The sequence below is a fragment of the Aptenodytes patagonicus genome, chromosome Z (genome assembly GCF_965638725.1).
Source record: "Aptenodytes patagonicus chromosome Z, bAptPat1.pri.cur, whole genome shotgun sequence".
In the NCBI taxonomy this organism is placed as follows: domain Eukaryota; kingdom Metazoa; phylum Chordata; class Aves; order Sphenisciformes; family Spheniscidae; genus Aptenodytes; species Aptenodytes patagonicus.
Genome location: NC_134982.1, coordinates 24,864,930 through 24,884,115, shown reverse-complemented (window position 1 = coordinate 24,884,115; position 19,186 = coordinate 24,864,930). Strand labels below are relative to the sequence as shown.

Sequence of the window (19,186 nt, the reverse complement as noted above, 5' to 3'; positions counted from 1 at the left end):
ACACTGAATATAAAACATCTGAGCTTACTGAAACTCCCATAAAGGACATACTGTACTTATTCTCTTGTAAGTATTTCTGGACTACCAGACACTTTTTTCTTCCTTAAGAATTCAGGTTAATGTTCACTATTGCTACCTATCATGTAAAATTTAGGAATTGCCACACCTATTTCTAGGTAGGTAGGCTGTAAGGCACTATATGCATTTACATGACTGAAATACTGTTTGCAGCTCTTATTAGGCTAAATTCAGAATATGTCATAGGACAGAATGCTTTTCTTCCTAGCCATAAGATCAGCTTATGAACACTGATTTAAAACATGAATATATATAAACAAAGCAGAGGAAATCATACTGTCATGATTGTAGCTGAGGATATATCAAAAGACCTAAATTAAAGCTGACAATTAATTTGATGAACATTCTCCCTCTATGAGAGTTACTGTGAAACATGACATTTATGAATAGAAAAATATATGATTTCATACTGTAAAAACTTAAAGTCACAACAATAACTGCTAAATTATGAGGTGTGTCAGCTTCAAAACAATTGAAAAAACACAGTATTATAAAAGCCTACTTAGAATTACAAAAATATAATGGATAGAAAAGAGTCCAAACTACTTTAAGTACACTTAAAAAAAAATCAGATAATTCTAACATTTAATTATAAATCAAAATTAAGTGTAAGTTCATTGACAAGCATATGGGTAATTGGTATTGCCAAATATGGAGCTGAGCTCACACTATAACAGGAGAAATGCAACAGAATTACAGGTGAAGGAAGAGTCGCATTTGTACCTCTTTATTAGTGTATAAACACAAAAAAACCCACTACCACCAAACAGACTTTATTGCTGTACCAAATTATTTTGGGGGGTTTATTTATATGATATATCAATATACAATCCTAAGTGCTCTTAGGACACATAAATGAAGGAACACATACTATTCTGTGGAACTATGTAATTCCAGAAAGTAGAGGTTAATTCTATGCACAAGAGTGGGCCCACTGAGGTCAACAGGATGACTATAAATTTGTAAACTGCTCAGTTTAAAATTTTCAAGATATGTCTGTTTTCAGATCAAATTCCATTAGAGAGCTTTTGAATTCCAGATTTAATCTATCATTCCAGATTTAATTTTTTAATTCAGCTCATGGAAGTTGCATCACCACATACTGTAATCTTTCATTATACTTAATGCAGTTGTATCAGAAAAAGACACTAAGGCTACAGACACACAAAAAATTGCAGCTAACCTAAGGGAATGAAAAGCTGCAACTGTGACACAGCCTCTTGAACTAATAAAATTGCTTAGGCTGCACGTGTTATTCTGCTTCTAAATGACGATAACTGCATTTTGGGACAGAGAAAAACATAACCACTTGCCTATATTGGCTGTCACAGAGCAGTTATTTTCAGATTTTTGTCTTGTGCTTCCCTGTTTCGGAGCAATTGCATTTGTACAGCTATGGTCTAAAAAAAATACATGCCAGAACAGAGGCAACAGAGAGTTCCTTTTCTATCTAAACATGATGGACACTGTGACCCAATTACTTATTTAAATTTATCTTGGCTGAGGAGTCATGTTGCCACACCAAATATAAAAGTATTGTTTATAAATAAGAACAAACCTAAGAAGGCTGTTACATTATCTGTGCTCTTTGCAGTGTTTACCTCCAGGACAAAGTTGGCATGTGTATTATAACCAAGAAGTTCTGCTACTTTTGCCCTTAGTGGAAGCAATTGCTGAAGAATTTTTGTGTTCTCCTAAAAAAGAAAGGAGGGAAATTTGTAAAGTGAAACCAGAAAATCCATGTTATCGAAACAATAATCTGAGTAATATCTGTAATCACAAGAAACAGCAAACATTTAAAATGAAACACTTTAAGATATAAATTCAGAATAATGTAAGTTTAGCTAGATCCTTGTAATTTGTTTGTCATAGCATTTGACTGCAGGTAGCTAGTTTTCTAGTCAATCTGAGTCATTACTCTCCCTATTATAATTTATCTGTTTTAATTAATCTAAAGATATAGCATTTCCTTTTAGGATAGTAACAAATCTTTGACTGTTGCACAGAGTTTATTTCCTTTATCAATCATTTAAATGTGAAAGATAACAGGGAAATGGCTGACAGCAGGCTTAATTGCTTGTTAGTGGTGAAGACAGACGGCAAAGCTATTGTGCCAACATTCAAAGCTTGTTTGCAAATTTCCCTCTTCTGCCACTCTGACAACAGCAGTCAGAGAAAGACATCTGAAACACAAAAACCACAGGCCCTGACCTAAATGTGGTGGAGGATCCTTGAGAAGCTGAAAATGTAACTGTGTTAACCTCCAGTTCTGGAAAAGTGAGATTTCTCAGGGAAAAACCTTTTTTTCCAAGCACTAGGTTCAAAAATTGTCCCACAGTTTTAACAGCAAATCCCTTTAAGTGTGATGACTTGCAGAGTGTTCAGTTCTTGGTGCCATTTTATCTTATCTTGTACTCTTCACATTTCCCAGCACTTCAAGTATAAAAGCTCAACTCTGCCATTGTTCTCTAACAAATGGTTGGTACAATTGCCTGAATGACACTTCTTCTACCCTTTCTATCCTTTTCATTATTTTTGTACCTGTCTAGATGCTTGGTCTCACCAGTATCAAACAAATTATTTGTGAAATTATTTCTTCGTTTTATAAGGCATGTTTCCAGCTATTTTGCAGATAATTAAGTGAATCTTTTATAAAAATTGGGGTTTTTTTAACATCATTAAAATTCTCATCAATATGCAATGTGTTAATTTCACATTTAATCACCTGTATTTCATAATTAAAATGTGTGCTTAAATAACCCCTCTCATTCTGAAGAATCCCAAAGTACTACCGAAGCTACAATCAGATGTCCTTCTCTGGGAGGAAAGTGCCAGTAAGCAGCTGCAGAACACTGTAGGGAAATTTGGCAAAAGATCAAAATCCTACTTCTATTTACAGCACCACTGAAACTTTAAGATACGTACACACACACACAGGCGGATCACCAACTTCTAAGGTCTTTAGACATCTGAATAAACTGGAGCAAGGAACTGTTAAATATCACACTGATAAGTTCTGATTTCATAGTACTAGACAATATATAGAATTCAAATCTAACATTTGAATGTCTAGCTCCATTTTTCAACTCTGTCATCACCTGGTGGAACAGTCAATATATGACATACCTCTTTGCATCTCGAGTTAAAGGCAGATTCCATTTTTCTCCTGGTTTCCGAAATGCAGCACTTCTTCATGACAGGAAAATAGTGGGGATACTTTAAAGTAATTTTATATTTGTCTTCCTCAGTCTTCTCTAAACTCTTAATAAAGTCATCAGGAAGGCCTTCTATAGAACACAATTTAATAAACAATGTTTACCAGAATTACCTACTCCCCTCTCTTTTTGCGAGATTGTTGCATTTGTTTTGCTGCAATCTAATTTGACATCAGAAATCTCCACGGAAATACGACCTTTCTTTTTACAACTATTTGCTAAAACTTTTTCAAATCAAAAGCAAAATAAAAATTGGAAACACTTGTGAGCAAAAGAGAAATATATGTAAGGCTACCAGATAAAAACTGAGTATGACATAAAAAAATCTCTGGTGTTATTAAAGCACATTTTATGCCCTGCCCTTCAGATAATGAATCCCCAAATTCTCTGTCACATAAAATCTCTAGAACAGTTTAAATGATTGAAGTAGCTAAAATATATTGCAGGACAGAAAAGTTTTTCCAATAATTGCAATGAATATAATACACAGGGGATTGCCTGATGGTAGAGAACTGATAAAAGAAGCAGAGAAGAGTAAAGTTATGGAAAAAAAAAGTAGGACAGATATGCTAAATTGATGCAAGGCAAACACTTCAGGAAGCACAGATCTATGAAGAGATCATAAACACCTACAAAGGGTAATTCTAAACTGACTTTGGGGAAGGATTAAAAAGAAAGCAGAGAAGACTGGAAAACAGTCAGAATTTCACTTCATCTAACCATCATTCACTGGGCCAAAAATGATTACTCCAGTAAAACTGGAAGGTTGAAGAAATGGAAGGAGCAAGCGTACTACTTACCAAGTTCTTCCTTAGAAAATACAAGAAATGTGTTTTCCTCATTCAGGTTTTTATTAAAGTCTATACACAGCTCACTCAATTTTTTCTTCATTGTCTTTATTTCCTGTATCGGGTATAAACTGAACTTAGTGGAAAAACAAAAATCAAACTTGGCAATTACTATCTTCCACATGAATAGTATTTCACTTTTTCCAGCTAGACTTTCTAATAGCCGACAGTGAATACCAGCATTGAGCAAGTAACACACTGCAGGTAGCGTCATACTTCACTCTCCCTCAGCCTCCCTTTATCTTTCTTTTGGTCCTGAGCAATACTGTTGCCAATGAACCCTGGGTCAGGGCTATCGCTCCGACAACATTTCAAATGTGTTCTCAACTCAGAGGGGACTGAACACAAACACATTCTCTGAACAGCATTATGTGCTAACATTCAATTATTTTCTTTTATTTGAAAAGCCTAAATTACAATTTTAAGTGTAAAAATATCCACTAAAATCAATGAGAATCAAGGGAGTAAAAATGCATGCAACCTATTGAAAAACACTCCTTTGGAATTGTACAGGTATGACAAAAAGAAGAGAATACCCACACAAGACAAGACCATTCCAAAAACTTTTTTAAAAATCCTGATATTCACCCATCTGAAATATTTTCTAATATATCTCATAGCATGTCTCTACTCCTTACTGTCAAGTTCACATAAATGCAGTAGTTACCAGTAGAAGAATACACACCAAATACAAAACCTGGCAGAGACTATCATTAGTCAAGTTTTTACTTAAATGTAATTCAACTATTGTCTCCTTATAAAGTATTTCAAAATTGCTGTAGAGCCATCAGTTGCCCTTATGCAATGCAAATACACATGAAGCTGTTCCCACTAACTGAAGGATGTGGATGAAGAATGATTATTTTCTACACAGGGTAAAGTCTATTCAAGAGTCATAAAACGAGATTGTTATACAACATCACTCAGAATTTAAAGAGAATTATGTCAGCATCTGAGATGCTGAAAATTTTACTTCATGACTTTCAGAAGTGACAAGTGCTTTTATATGCTTGAGTAAATCCTCCCTTAATGGAGCCAAAATTCTCAGCGCGGCTTGTGCTCCCTTTAAGTTACCTCAAGTTTTTTTAGTCAAAATGCTAAAATCTTGGACACATTTTACAACACTGGTTAATAACTGAAACTAAAATAGCTGTCTCTTTGTAACAATTATACACACTTCTGAAGCTTGGACTCACAAATACCATTTTTGAGAGGTCTCTTGGCTAGGAATCTATCTAATTTAGGCATTCTCTGTAATCAGAATATATAACAAAAACTCTTCCAGATAGGCTTCTTTTACTGAGGAGGGCTAAGAGAGGTGATGCATACCACTCCTATCCACTGAGTACCGTGGGTAGCTAACAGATTAATTTAAAAACCTGATTGAAGTGATTGAAGTTTAAAGGATGGATCTGGAACTAAGAACAGTTAAGATAAGAGCAGTAATTAAGCAGGTCCAAAAGCACAAAGTTCAAATATATGCTTAGCACAGCTATACAACCGTAATTTTATCCCTTCAACAGTTTGTCACCTTTGCTTTATAAACTAATAGTCCGTATTTACATTCTGCACTTCTTTAGGAAGATGGAGTCCGTTTCTTTTTCCCAGTTGAACTGATTTCTCTAGATACCGCTTTGTTTCAGGCTTTACATTCTCAAGATCGCAGGTTTGCTGAAATGACAGTATAGAATAATTGAATTTACAACGTGGTGTAAGAAACTTACCAAGCATTAGAAGGGTCTTCTAACTGTTGTTCTTTAGAACACCGCCATAGTAAAAGAGGAACATCCCAGATTTTAGTGTGAAGGACTTTCCAAAAACAGTTACCTTATACTATACTATTCTTATATTGACTTAGCATGGGTTTAAAATAATTTTCTTTTACCAGGTATCTCATCACATTTACATGCTGTCATAAGGGCAAGCCCTTTTAGTTTATAGTACAGTGCACTTAAGCTTTTTCTGTAGAGATAGCTTTCTTATATATACTTGAAGAAAATCAGTGCTATAAGGTAACACTGTACCTTAAAACTTAGAGGGAATTAAAAAAACCCAAAAGATTAGATGTGTCACTGACGATTATCAGATGGCATAAAATTTGAGCATACACATCTTCTCTTTCAGACCAAATCAATCAGTGACAACAAATAAAACAGTATTTCTATGTCTGGTTATGCCATTACGAAGATTCTTGAATGGTCATTTCCTAAAGCAACCAACATTAAGAGACAAAATACTGGTTATAACGTAACATGGATCAGTCCTGTGAGGCTCTTCCTTCAAACTGACTACAGCATAACTGTTTAATTCAGAAACTTGCCATTTTGTCCTAAATTGAAAATAATGCTGTACACATTCTAATTTTATCTTCCCTCATCTAAAAGTGAACGTTTAAAAAAAGGTATTAACTTATAGTCCTTGTTAAAAAGGACATATTCTATTTAAGTTCGCCCTCAAATACAAAGCTGTTGGAATTAGCTCTGACTTGTCGTAACAACCCTCTTGTCAGCTTACCTGCATACAATTCATTCTTGACTAGCACCTCTGAAAAGTAAGGACGTTGAAACATGCAAATTTTATGAGAGAGTTACACAACTGTGTACAGCTGTCAACTAATGACCTGCCAGTGCAAATTACCTCTCTTCCTTAAACAGAAAAAATAAGAGACAGGAAGCTAGTTGTATTCCAAGAGAAAATAAATAAGAATAAAAACTCTGAAACAGGTATTTTCCCAACTGTCATTTAAAAATAATCCATGCAACAACACATAAACAATGTCTACTCCCACCAGTTCCCTGCATATAGGATTAAAAAATTAGTGGAAATTGGTTTTTAGAACCACGAAAGAGCTTAGAACAGTTTAGTTTTGTTTTTACTCTGCAAAGAGTCACAAGTTCTAGTAGCATTATGCTACAGCAGGACTGCTAAGCATTAATGCCATTGTGCCTAAAACTCTTAGGCATATACCAATAGTCTATATGCAAGAATTTCTACGTCCAGTGAAAAAAAAAAGACAACAATCACTTCACTTCGTGATAAACTAACTTTTCTAAAGCAATATTGTCCTGGTTTCGGCAGGGATAGAGTTAACGACAAATAGGCAGATTTAACTTAGTTTACCAATGCTGTCATATGATGAATGTTGAATATTTTTTCTTTTTAATATTACTGTTTACAGGTAATTTTAAAAAAAATCCATAGACTCATGAAAGGATGTTCTAACTACTATAGGTCACCACACAGCTAAAGTCAATGATGATTGAGCCATGTGATTGCATGGTGTACCCTTCACCATGGCTATGATATTTTTGCAGCACTTGGCTGTCGCTTTTTTTTTTTTTTTTTTTTTAAATAAAAGGATGTAAATGGTGGAAATCTCCTTTTGGGAGAAAAGTAAGTAAAGAAAATCACGCCCTCTGTCGTCTCCAAGTCAAACCTTACATCTCCATCCTCATTTGTGATAAATGCATAAGGCAAGCCACACAGAATATTTCCCAACACAAAGATAAAAAGAATGCTATTACCCTACTTCCTGCGACACTCGGGCTTCCTGCTGTGCTTCTTGCAAAGAATACTCCCTGAAATTCTGCAGCTTCATGAAGATCTTTATGCTACAAGCACTACATCTAGCAGTGTCAATGCTGTGATATTGAGTACAAAAATATTTGTAACAATCAGAATTTTCACATATTGTTTTTCCACTGGACAACCCACAATTCCAGGGTTCTTTTTTCTGACCTAAGACTAGTGTGATAGAAAAAGCATGACTTCAAAATGATAGAGGTGAAAAATGCCGATACTGTCACTACATTAACATTTATATTGTGCTAACGGTGCTGTAAGGCTCAAAAATAGAAAGGCTGAGAAAAAAAAATGGAGTGCTCTAATCTCTATAAAAAGACACTGCTTTTATTACAGTAACAGTTAAGGACAGAAGATTATGAAAAGTCGCACTGAGTTATTTAGGCATTGTCAGGGATCTCCCAGCCCCTCCATTAGGCATATGGAACTGCAATGCTCCTGAAAATCTCCTGGGCCTAAACCCAGCAAATATTTTAGGCAGAAGGAGGGAATTCACAAACACTAACTTCAAGCCCTTAAAGCCAGTGCATATTGGCTCCTTCTAAAGCTAAGAAAGAGAAAGATTCTTTTGGGAAAAAGGAGGAAAGAACTAAGTCAGTGTTCTTCATCCTTCTCTTGATGACTATACATCTCTCCATACACTTCAAAAGAAGTCAATGTTAAATAGCTTCTAGTCTTAATATTAGCCTTTGTGAAGTTTATCTGCATCACAGACATGCTTAAGATAAGGATGATATGCATTAAAAAAGACCTGTCAGGTCTTTAAGGATAAGCAAGCATACAAACCCTCACAGGCACAGGAACCAAGGGTGCTCTGTGGTCATCTCTGAACTTCGGTCTGATCAGGATGGTCTATGTCATCCTGTGTTTCTTTGATGAACAATTTCCACAACAGGAGTGCTAATTTTGAATACACTACACATGAAATTTTGGAACTTTCCAGAAGTTTTAGAATGGTCATTGTTGATGATTTTATATACCATTTCATGTTTGTTTTGGACAACCATGCTACCTTATTCCACGAAGAAATCTTCAGGCAGAATAAGAAACAAAACCTACTCAGAATATGAAGAACAAAAACTGCAGCAGCTGTTTACATCAGGCTGAGTTTCCTGAGGGCATGTGGGTGGAGAAGATTGGTAACATTCTTGAGCATGCCTCTGCTAGCCAACATGCGCAGATGTTAGAAGTAATAAAATTTAAAATGATAGTTTCACTACCAAATTCACCTTTATTCCAAGTTTCAGACCCCAAAATAAAAGTTTTCTAAAGAATAAGATCTGGAGCATATTCAACAACATAAAGTTACGCAGGAATTTTTTCCCCTAATGTGTGGGGAAAAGAAAGAGACTAGATTATTTTCAGTTTGGTTTTTTTTTTTTAATTAAATACAAAAACCTCACACATCTTCCACCATCAACAGTTCTTAAATAAGCAGAATTTAGACAGAATACTAAACAGTTGTTGACTTAGAAAAGTTTAGTCTTCGTTAAAGGGAGCAAAAACATTCAGGATGTCACTGAGATCAAGCAGATTTACTCATCATTTAGAGGACTGACTGTATTATAAATAATACAGGGAGTGTGAGGGCCCTCGTTCTCCTCACCACATTTTAATCTGGCCCCTGTGTAGGATTGAAACTGAATTCATATACGTGAACTATTAAATCCTCAGTGAGGCCATGAAAATCCTGATTTAATCAAAATGTTTTACTGGCTCATTTAAACTGATAAAACGATTTCAGCAAAACATTTCTGTTTGTGGAAGCCCTTTTTTTTATGTGCTCCTGGAACCTGACTTTTCAACTAAGAATTTCTAACAGGAGAAGGCATTAGAATTTTAGCGAAAATTAACAAGAACTTTGCAATTTGGAAATAGCAAGACTTGATCAGTCTGGCACTATTCGCAATTTCACATCTGTTCTACAGCAAAAACTGCTACTACTTTCATAGTTATTATGAAGTTGATATATGCTCAGAGGTTGCATCTCTGGAAAACTAATACTAAAACATGTTTGCATGCTGCAGTTAAGCCAAGAAAAATCTCTAACAAAATTAAATGGAGATATAAGCAACAATTGTAACTGTTACAAAAGCCAAGTATTGCTGCAAAGAAAAATGAAGTAGGAAAGCACCAAATGAAAAAGATTAAAAAAAAGTTTATAAGAAAGTAATACTAGCAAATAACAGCAATCAGTTTTCACTAGCTACTATCAGAAATTCCTGTAAATTAAAAATATATAGATATACAGATATGGCAGATTAGCCCTAAATGTATCTGTGTATACTATACTGGAGGGTGGGGAAAATCACAGCGAATAATAAAAACATATCAAACCATTTAATTAATAGCAACAGAGCAGGGGAAAAAAAAAAACAACATAAGGCACGGGGGGGGGGGGGGGGGGCGGGTCGTGGGGGGTGTGGAAATCAACATAAGGCACGATCTGCCAACACACAACAGAAGGTCCTCAAAATGGGGCTATTAAATACCTCCACAAACACATAAACAACAATACCCAGCTAGGGGAGAACACTTGAAAATGTGACTAGAAAACGCAGCAATAGAAGACAATGGTATTGGAAGGCACTTTAATGAGTTGCTGCAAACATTATTCTGGTTCCCGGTCAACGCTGCAAAAAGCACAAACAACAACTCCAAGAAATAGGACTCCAATATATTATCAGCATCACAAGAAGGTTAAAAATCGGTGGGGTTGAAAGGGAAGATTCACATCTGAAACATGCACAAATGTATATATTTTAGTTTTCACATTAGATAGCTTCCTTGCATTATCTTTAAATTACACTTTTGGAAAATTATTACTAAATGTCACTAGATGCACTTGAACAAAAACAAATGTTCTTCCTGTTTGAGCTACAAAAGAAACAGTACAAATGAAGAATACAAGATACCTGTAGGTGCGCAATTAGAAGGGAAGCTAAACAGAAACACAAAAGGAATAGAAACTAATTCAACAGTAAATGTATCCTTTGACTTATTTTATTTTGAGGCTTCAGCAACATATGAGGAGGAGTATACAATGTAGCCATCTATAATTAGCAGATCAAAAGAAGTCATTTCAGCAGTCACTCCTAGTTATATGTTCTCATTAACTTTCATAACTGGAAACTCAACTTTTGTCCTGGTTTCGGCTGGGATAAAGTTAATTTTCTTCCTAGGAGCAGGTATAGTGCTGTGTTTTGGATTTAGCATGAGAATAATGTGATAACACACTGATGTTTTAGTTGTTGCTGAGCAGTGTTTATACTAAGTCAAGGACTTTTCAGCTTCCCATACTCTGCCAGAGAGGAGGTGTACAAGAAGCTGGGAGGGAGCATAGCCAGGACAGCTGACCCAAACTGGCCAAAGGGATATTCCATACGATATGATGTCATGCTCAGTATACAAGCTGGGGGGAGTTGGCTGGGGGGCAGTGATCGCTGCTCGGGGAGTGGCTGGGCATTGGTCAGCAGGTGGTGAGCGGTTGCATCACTTGTTTTTCCTGGGTTTTGTTCCTCTCTCTTTTGTTGTTTTCCTTTTCATTACAAGTTATTATTAGTAGTATTAGTATTATTTTATTTCAAGTATTAAACTGTTCTTATCTCAACCCATGAGTTTTCTTACTTTTGCTCTTCTGATTCTCTCCCCCATCCCACTGGGGCGGGGGGAGGGTGAGTGAGCGGCTGTGCGGTGCTTAGTTGCCAACTGGGTTAAACCACGACAACTTCAAATTTAAAATTCTCAACAACTTCAATAAAAAACAGTTTTGGACACAAATTCAGAAGCAGTATAAGCCAACCTAAATACATTGCTATATTGCCTCTCTTCTTGGTGATGCTCTGGGCAAACCAGTTCAGGGAGCTCAGCCAGCAGAAAACAATAAATTTTATTCTTTCTGATGAGTTTCCTTCTGCTAGTTTAGCTTCCTTGTATCAGCTCATTGGAAGATTAGACAAAAGTCAAAGCTATTGCAACGGAGAGACAGGGATACACACACCTAGATGTGAGAGGCAAAGAGTGGAAGCACCAAGTTACACTGGCTTAAGTTTTTGTGGAACAACAGCTTTTTTGTATAGCTGTTTCCCACTGGAAAGATTTGACTGGTATGGACACAGGGGAAACACACACAGTGATGGGGATCTTGGAAAGCACTGTGGATACTAACTTCTTTAGAGAAAAGTTTTTCACTGCTGGAATTTTATCTACATTTCCACAAGTTATGCAGATATCATTGTGATTTACCTGCAAATAAACAATCTTCTGAAACACATCTTCTCTCATGCTCATCTCCACATCAAAATTAGAAAGCTTTTTGTCAGCTTCTGTACTTGCTAAGCGTACCTCTTTGTCAGGTGAGACATGCTGGGGAAAATCCAACATGCTTCTTTCCACTGTTTAAATAAAAGGCAATGAACACTTACACAGAAGGCTAGAAACACTTTAAGGATAAGGAACTTCCCCCCTTCTGATATTTATAGAAGACATAAGAAACAAGTACCCAAAGCAACTTGACACTTCAGATCAGGTTTGAAGTAAATAACGTGATTACAGATAATGTAAAAATGAATAGGTGAAAGGAGAAAACCACACACCATTATAACAAATAAACATTATACAGAAACTATCTATTACCCAAGCCTAATTATCTCGTCTTCTTACTTCTACAAAATCAACCGAATGGTGTATAAATATGATAAATAATTTTTGAAAGATGAACGATTTGTAAGTGAAGACTGACATTGTTTCATAGCTGGCACAGATGCTTCCATGTTCGCATTTAAAGTGAAACGCTCTGAATCTTTCAAACAGGCCCATCTGTCCTGAAGTTATTTTTACATTGTTATGAGAACAGTGTCTAATCCCCCTCTTCTGTGTTTAAGGAGAAACAATAAGGCAAACACAGAAGATGCTGTTTATGTATTCTGAACTTCTAGAGATCAGAACCTGAGTAATACTACTTTTTTAGAATACACTTTTGAGATTAAATAAATCCTTGCTTATTAAAGGAATATTGCATCTTATAATGACATTGAATAGAAATGCTAAAATAGAAATGAATAATTATGATAAACTGATTTAACTTAATTCAAAACCAATTATAATTTCACTGCCCTCCACCTCCTCAAAAGCATGTTTTAGAGTAACAACATTTTAGGATGATTTAAGGCTTTGTAATTTTATGTCATCTGAAGTTGTTTTATCAAACCCTGAGATACTCTCAGCCCTTCAGAAACCTTTGGAATGCAAGCAAGGGCATATGGTTCTTCTTGAAGTCCATAGGAAACTTCCCCCCCTGTCCTTATGCCAAGATGTTTCAAAATGATGAAGTGAGTTTTGGCAGCTTCCAAGTGAAATGTAAGGCCTGTTGTCATCTTGTCTTTTCAGATAATAAGTTCCAGTTGTTGGAGTAGGTCTTTCATGTACATGTGAAAGGGACACACAGGCCTTAAAAATCCAAGGTTCTAATGGAAGTCTTGCTGTGGTAATACATCCTTATCATATGCCATGGGCTGTTTTACCGGTAAGTCATGCTAATTTCACACAGCCTGGAAGATTAGCATTAAAAGCTTAAATATGATCCACTACTGCAATAGTATGTAGAGAAAAAAAGTATATCTTGGAAGATGCAAATCTTGGTGGTTATGCTGAGAAGCTGATGGCCACTATTTTCTGAATCAAACACAGATTTTTCTTCTAATTTAATTTAAAGCAGAGAGTTTTATACCTTGGTGAAAAGGCTTACAATAATTATACCAAATACATTGGTACAATTAAACTGAATCTGACAGGAAGCTGTTTGGATGAAGATTACTCAGTCTTTCTGCCAGCATCAATTCCAGTCAATTCACGGGATGTGCCTAAACTGCAATTCTAAGTAATGTGAAAGCCAAACTAATATTACAGTACAATCATTTGAGCTGCAGGCTGCTCTTTTTTGCTAGGGGAAGATGTTGCTCCAAGCCAAGGTGGTTGTTTTCAGCACTTCTGTTGCTACTGCACATTTTTTTAGAGGATTTAAGAGATCTTGACATTTTGTTACACTGACTACTTTTTGAGAGTCATGCAGCCACCATCTGATAGGTTTTTCAAAACAAGACACGTTTTTATTTTTTCCACCTCCTCTGACTGACAATTATTAACAAATTAACTGAATGACCTGTGTTTGACCATTAAACTCCATCCATGTATTGGCACGTCTAGATTCAGAACAATCTAGAGGTGATTGCATGACCAACACCTCTCCCTGGATTCTTCAAGGCCTTGCAGGCCGTAATATGAAAGTAAGCAAGTAAAACAGTCTTCTTTCAAAAAAGCATTCAAAAATTCCCCTATTCTCTACCATCACGTTTTCTCCACTAGGAGCTTATCAGCCTTTCCATTGTTCCATTCGACTTGCTTGTCTCAGATTCTGCAGTCTCTGAAAAAATCACTGCTCATCAGGTTTGAATGTACTATGCATAGCACAGATGCCGTAGTCTACACTGTTGCACATTGTCCCCTAGTGGTTGTACACAGTTGGAAAAGAAAATGTAACCATGTAGAGTTTCACATGCAAAAAGAAAACGGGTGACCAGTGCAGTTCTCTGGATGCATCAGAGATCAACAGCACAGTTTCGCTAATCATTTTTGTCTCTAGAATAAAGCAGCAGAACTTTGTAGCTGACAACATTACATATTGCTGAGAGGTCCTGAAAGATTATTACAACCAGAGGACCCTTGAGAGGCCTCTACACATTCTACACAAGAACAGCACGGATCAGAATTGTATCTTTTCTGTTTCTTTATGTGCAGATGGAATGCCCTATGGAAAGAATCACAAAAAACGTACACTAACCTGTGTATTCCACTTCTATATCTGCCAAGGCCCGTACAGTATTTTCATGTGTTACTTCTCCAATATCAAGCATCCCAACACTGTCATATACATGCTTTGTCTTCCTGATTAGTTCTTCTGTTCTTGTTCTAATTTGCTCTGGTGACAGGTTCCATCTCAAAAGGTTTTGGCCTGATGCTATGTATGAAGAAGCCTTGAGCTGGCTAGTAATTTCTGCTCCTAATGTCATTCTCAACACAAGCCGTGGCCCAACGGACCTGAAAGTATAAAAATGATCATTGCATAGCAAGATTCTAGTTCAAGAGGTAGCTTATAGTAAACATTAAAAAAAAGGCAACAGACCTTTAATAATTACAGAATATTTTTAGAAGCAAGAACAAAGTCTTTTTTAGAGCCATAGTTTGTCCAGCAGGACCATACACAGCCATTACCATTATCAATTAAGTCTAATTTTAAACAAATCAGAGGTCTGTCTTCTACCTGTTCCATCTAGAGGATGACTAAGTGCGGACAGGGATTAAAAACTTTGGTATTGACAAAACCAGACAGATTAAGTTACTATTCAATCTTCTAAGAAAAACAGAATTACAGTTACTGAAACTCCACAGAAACAGACAGTATTTGCATTTCTGAGATAAGGAATAAAACCCACATAGTGATTTGTAGATTATGAAGACTGAGAACTGCAAAGATGTACAAAACAAGACACGAAAAAGTCATTTGGTCATGTTCATTATAACAAATAATTTTATATTTATATGGGATGTCTGCCACATAATCAGCCATGGGAGGAAAACTTCTAGTTGTTATTCACTTGAAAATTTATTCCTTTAATTGTTGTGGATTTTAAATAGACAGTTGCACTCTATTGCCAGAAGAGGTACATGAGTTTACTGTAATTTATGCACTATTAATCCTGACTATATAAATCAACTATATTTCAGCTTTAGCTAGCAGAAAAGTTTACATACGTAACTGATCTTAGTGTGCTGTGCAATCAATGGTTGCCTTTTCAATAATCTTTTTGAAAAAAACACCAAAACCAAAACAAACCAAAAACCAAAAACAAACCCCCCAAAATCCCAAAACCTAAACGTGACTTGCAGCAATGAATCCAAATATAAGTTAATAAGATACTGGCTTCAGAAATACAGGCTTCTACCCTCCCACCCCAACAAACCAACACTCAAGTTGGTTCTATAAAGGAGAAGGATACAGCCTCAGGTGACTGACTGAGGTGGGGCTACTGGAAACCCATACAGTCAACAAGATGTCCACCTGGCAACTATATTAATAGCTCAGTTATATATGAAGTAGTTGCTGAGGAAGATAATAATTTGATAGTAATTAAAAGACAGCTTGCATTCAAGGAGTAAAACTTGCTTCAGTGTTTAGTATCATAGGAGGCTCATAGGAGCATCATAGGAGGATCTCTTGCTGGCAGAGACCTACTATCTGCCTCCCTATTTCAGTCACATAATTAAAAAAAAGGTAAATCACATGTTGTTATGGTAATAATGACAACTTAAAATTTTCAACCATAACTAAAGAAATACAAGAACACACACAGAGAGCTTGCTACGAAAAGGGATGTTTACTTCACACTATTTTACATTAAATACCTTTTTCTCTTAATGCTAGCCACTGTACCTGTATTAATTTTATTGCAAAACCAGTCTGGTATGTGCATAAGTGCTCAGATAGGTTTTGGCATACAATGTAGGGAGCATGCATAAAAGGATAGGCAATTTTAGCCTGAAGGAAAAACAAAGCAGAAGAGTGAAATGCCAACAATCTGAAAAGAGCCGCACGCAGGGCTTCTGTTGGAAGGCCAAGACTTTTTGTTAAAAGTCTCACTCATCTATAAGAGGAATTCTCTAGAAATAGCCTAGCCAAAATTCTTTTTATGCAAGACAAAAATGAAAACCAACACTTTACACATTATGTTGAGAAATTTTTTTTCCTTCTTTCCACAGTTTCTTCAAATCCTCCCATACCAGTGTAGGCAAGATGTTTACTCTTCCCTTCTACTGGCATACAGAAACATCAAAGTCCAGCATATTGATGACTTAACTCTGAAAATGAAGCCTGAATAAAGAATATTCCTTCCACCTCTGTTCTTTCTCTCTGATACTAACTCAGTTCTGACATTAATGCCTTACTAGCTTCTCCACTGGACTACTGAAACTTTGAATCTCAGTTAGAAGTTTATGATAAGTGAAGCTGCTTTCATGAAAACAAAAGGTTAAGTATTAGCATTCTCAGAATGCATTAGTTTCCCATCCCCCAAACCCACTGAATTCTACCCTGAATCTACAGATCCATTAAAGAACAGTACTTCATTAAGTCATGAACAGCTTCCCACTGGACTGCCCTATGTCTAGTTTTTCACACACTGCTAGTGCAGCTCTGGTACAACCTCACGGGAGCTGAAGGGGAAGCTCCTCAAAAGTAGGTTCAAGGCTCTGAACTGTACTCCACCCCACCCCCGCCAAGAACATCAGAAAGAACATGAAATGTGCCAAATTAAGGTCAAAATAAAAGTAAAATAGAATCAAAGGAAAACAACAGCCTGAACAACATAAAAGCTGACAACTATGCTAAAGTACAGGATATGAAGCAGATATTCTTTTTTAAAGGGAACCTACAGTTTCCTGTCATTCATTAGAATCACAGAATAGTTTGGGTTGGAAGGGACCTCTAAAGATCATCTAGTCCAAGCCCCCTGCCGTGGGCAGGGACATCTTCAACTAGATCAGGTTGCTCAGAGCCCCATCCAGCCTGACCCTGAATGTTTCCAGGGATGGGGCATCCACCACCTCTCTGGGCAACCTCTGCCAGTGTTTCACCACCCTCAGCGTAAAAAATTTCTTCCTTATATCTAGTCTCAATCTACCCCCCTTTAGTTTAAAGCCATTCCCCCTTGTCCTGTCGCAACAGGTCCTGCTAAAAAATTTGCCGCCATCTTTTTTATAAGCCCCCTTTAAGTACTGATAGGCTGCCATAAGGTCCCCCCAAAGCCTTCTCTTCTCCAGCCTGAACAACCCCAACTCTCTCAGCCTTCCTTCATAGGAGAGGTGTTCCATCCTCCTGATCATTTTCATGACCCTCTTCTGGACCCGCTCCAACAGGTCCATGTCTTTCTTATGCTGAGGCCTCCAGAGCTGGACGCAGTACTCCAGGTGGGGTCTCACCAGAGCAGAGCAGAGGGGCAGAATCCCCTCCCTCGACCTGCTGGCCACACTTCTTTTCATGCAGCCCAGGACACGATTGGCCTTCTGGGCTGCGAGTGCACGTTGCTGGCTCATGTCCAGCTTTTCCTCCACCAGTACTCCCAAGTCCTTCTCGGCAGGGCTGCTCTCAATCCCTTCATTCCCCAGCCTCTATTGATACCAGGGGTTGCCCCAACCCAGGTGCAGGACCTTGTGCTTGGCCTTACTAAACCTCATGAGGTTCACACAGGCCCACTTCTCGAGCTTGTCCAGGTCCCTCTGGATGGCATCCCATCCCTCTGGCGTGTCGACCACACCGCTCAGCTTGGTGTCATCTGCAAACTTGCTGAGCGTGCACTCAATCCCATTGTCTATGGCATTGATGAAGATATTAAACAGTACCGGTCCCAATACGGACCCCTGCGGGACGCCACTCATCACCAATCTCCATCTGGACATTGAGTCGTTGACCACTACCCTCTGGATGTGACCATCTAACCAATTCCTCACCCACCGGACAGTCCACCCATCAAATCTATATCTCTCCAGTTGAGAGAGAAGGATGTTGTGGGGGACCGTGTCAAAGGCCTTACAGAGGTCCAGACAGACGACATCTGTAGGCCTTCCCATGTCCACTGATGTAGTCACTCCATCATAGAAGGCCACTGGGTTAGTCAGGCAGGACTTGCCCTTGGTGAAGCCATGCTGGCTGTCTCGAATCACCTCCCTGTCCTCCGTGTGCCTTAGCATAGCTTCCAGGAGGATCTGTTCCATGATCTTCCCAGGCACAGACATGAGACTGACTGGCCTGTAGTTCCCCGGGTCTTCCTTCTTTACCTTTTCAAAAATGGGGGTTATGTTTCCCCTTTTCCAGTCAGTGGGAACTTCACCAGGCTGCCACGACTTCTCAAATATGATGGATAGTGGCTTAGCAACTTCATCTGCCAGTTCCTTCAGGACCCGTGGATGGATCTCGTTGGGTCCCATGGACTTGTGTACCTTCAGGTGCCTTAGATGGTCCCAAACCTGATCTTCTCCCACAGTGGGTGGCTCTTCATTCTCCCAGTCCCCGCCTTTGCCTTCTGCAGCTTGGGCAGTGAGTCTTGAGCACTTGCTGGTGAAGACCGAGGCAAAAAAGTCATTGAGTACCTCCACCTTCTCCATGTCCCGAGTAACCAGGTCTCCTGTTTCATTCCGGAGAGGGCCCACATTGTCCCTCGTCTTCCTTTTATCCTCAACATACCTATAGGTTTTCTTGTTGCCCTTGATGTCCCTGGCCAGATTAATTCTATCAGGGCTTTAGCTTTCCTAACCTGATCCCTGGCTGCTCAGACAATTTCTCTGTATTCCTCCCAGGCTACCTGTCTTTGCTTCCACCCTCTGTAGGCTTCCTTTTTGTCTTGGAGTTTGTCC

At 37.8% G+C, this 19,186-nt stretch overlaps 1 protein-coding gene across 4 annotated transcripts in view; it reads right to left on the bottom strand.

The window, feature by feature from the left end:
* The window catches only part of NLN (neurolysin), a 44,806-nt gene that overhangs the window by 12,795 nt on the left and 12,825 nt on the right, over window positions 1-19,186 (bottom strand). For all 4 annotated transcript variants that reach the window (XM_076361687.1, XM_076361686.1, XM_076361688.1 and 1 more), the window contains exons 2-7: window positions 14,562-14,818; window positions 11,969-12,117; window positions 5,705-5,812; window positions 4,094-4,196; window positions 3,205-3,365; window positions 1,637-1,772 (exon numbers count right to left, since the gene is read on the bottom strand). In XM_076361687.1, the coding sequence (XP_076217802.1) occupies window positions 1,637-1,772; window positions 3,205-3,365; window positions 4,094-4,196; window positions 5,705-5,812; window positions 11,969-12,117; window positions 14,562-14,818 (914 nt within the window). The remainder of the gene's footprint in view (window positions 1-1,636; window positions 1,773-3,204; window positions 3,366-4,093; window positions 4,197-5,704; window positions 5,813-11,968; window positions 12,118-14,561; window positions 14,819-19,186) is intronic.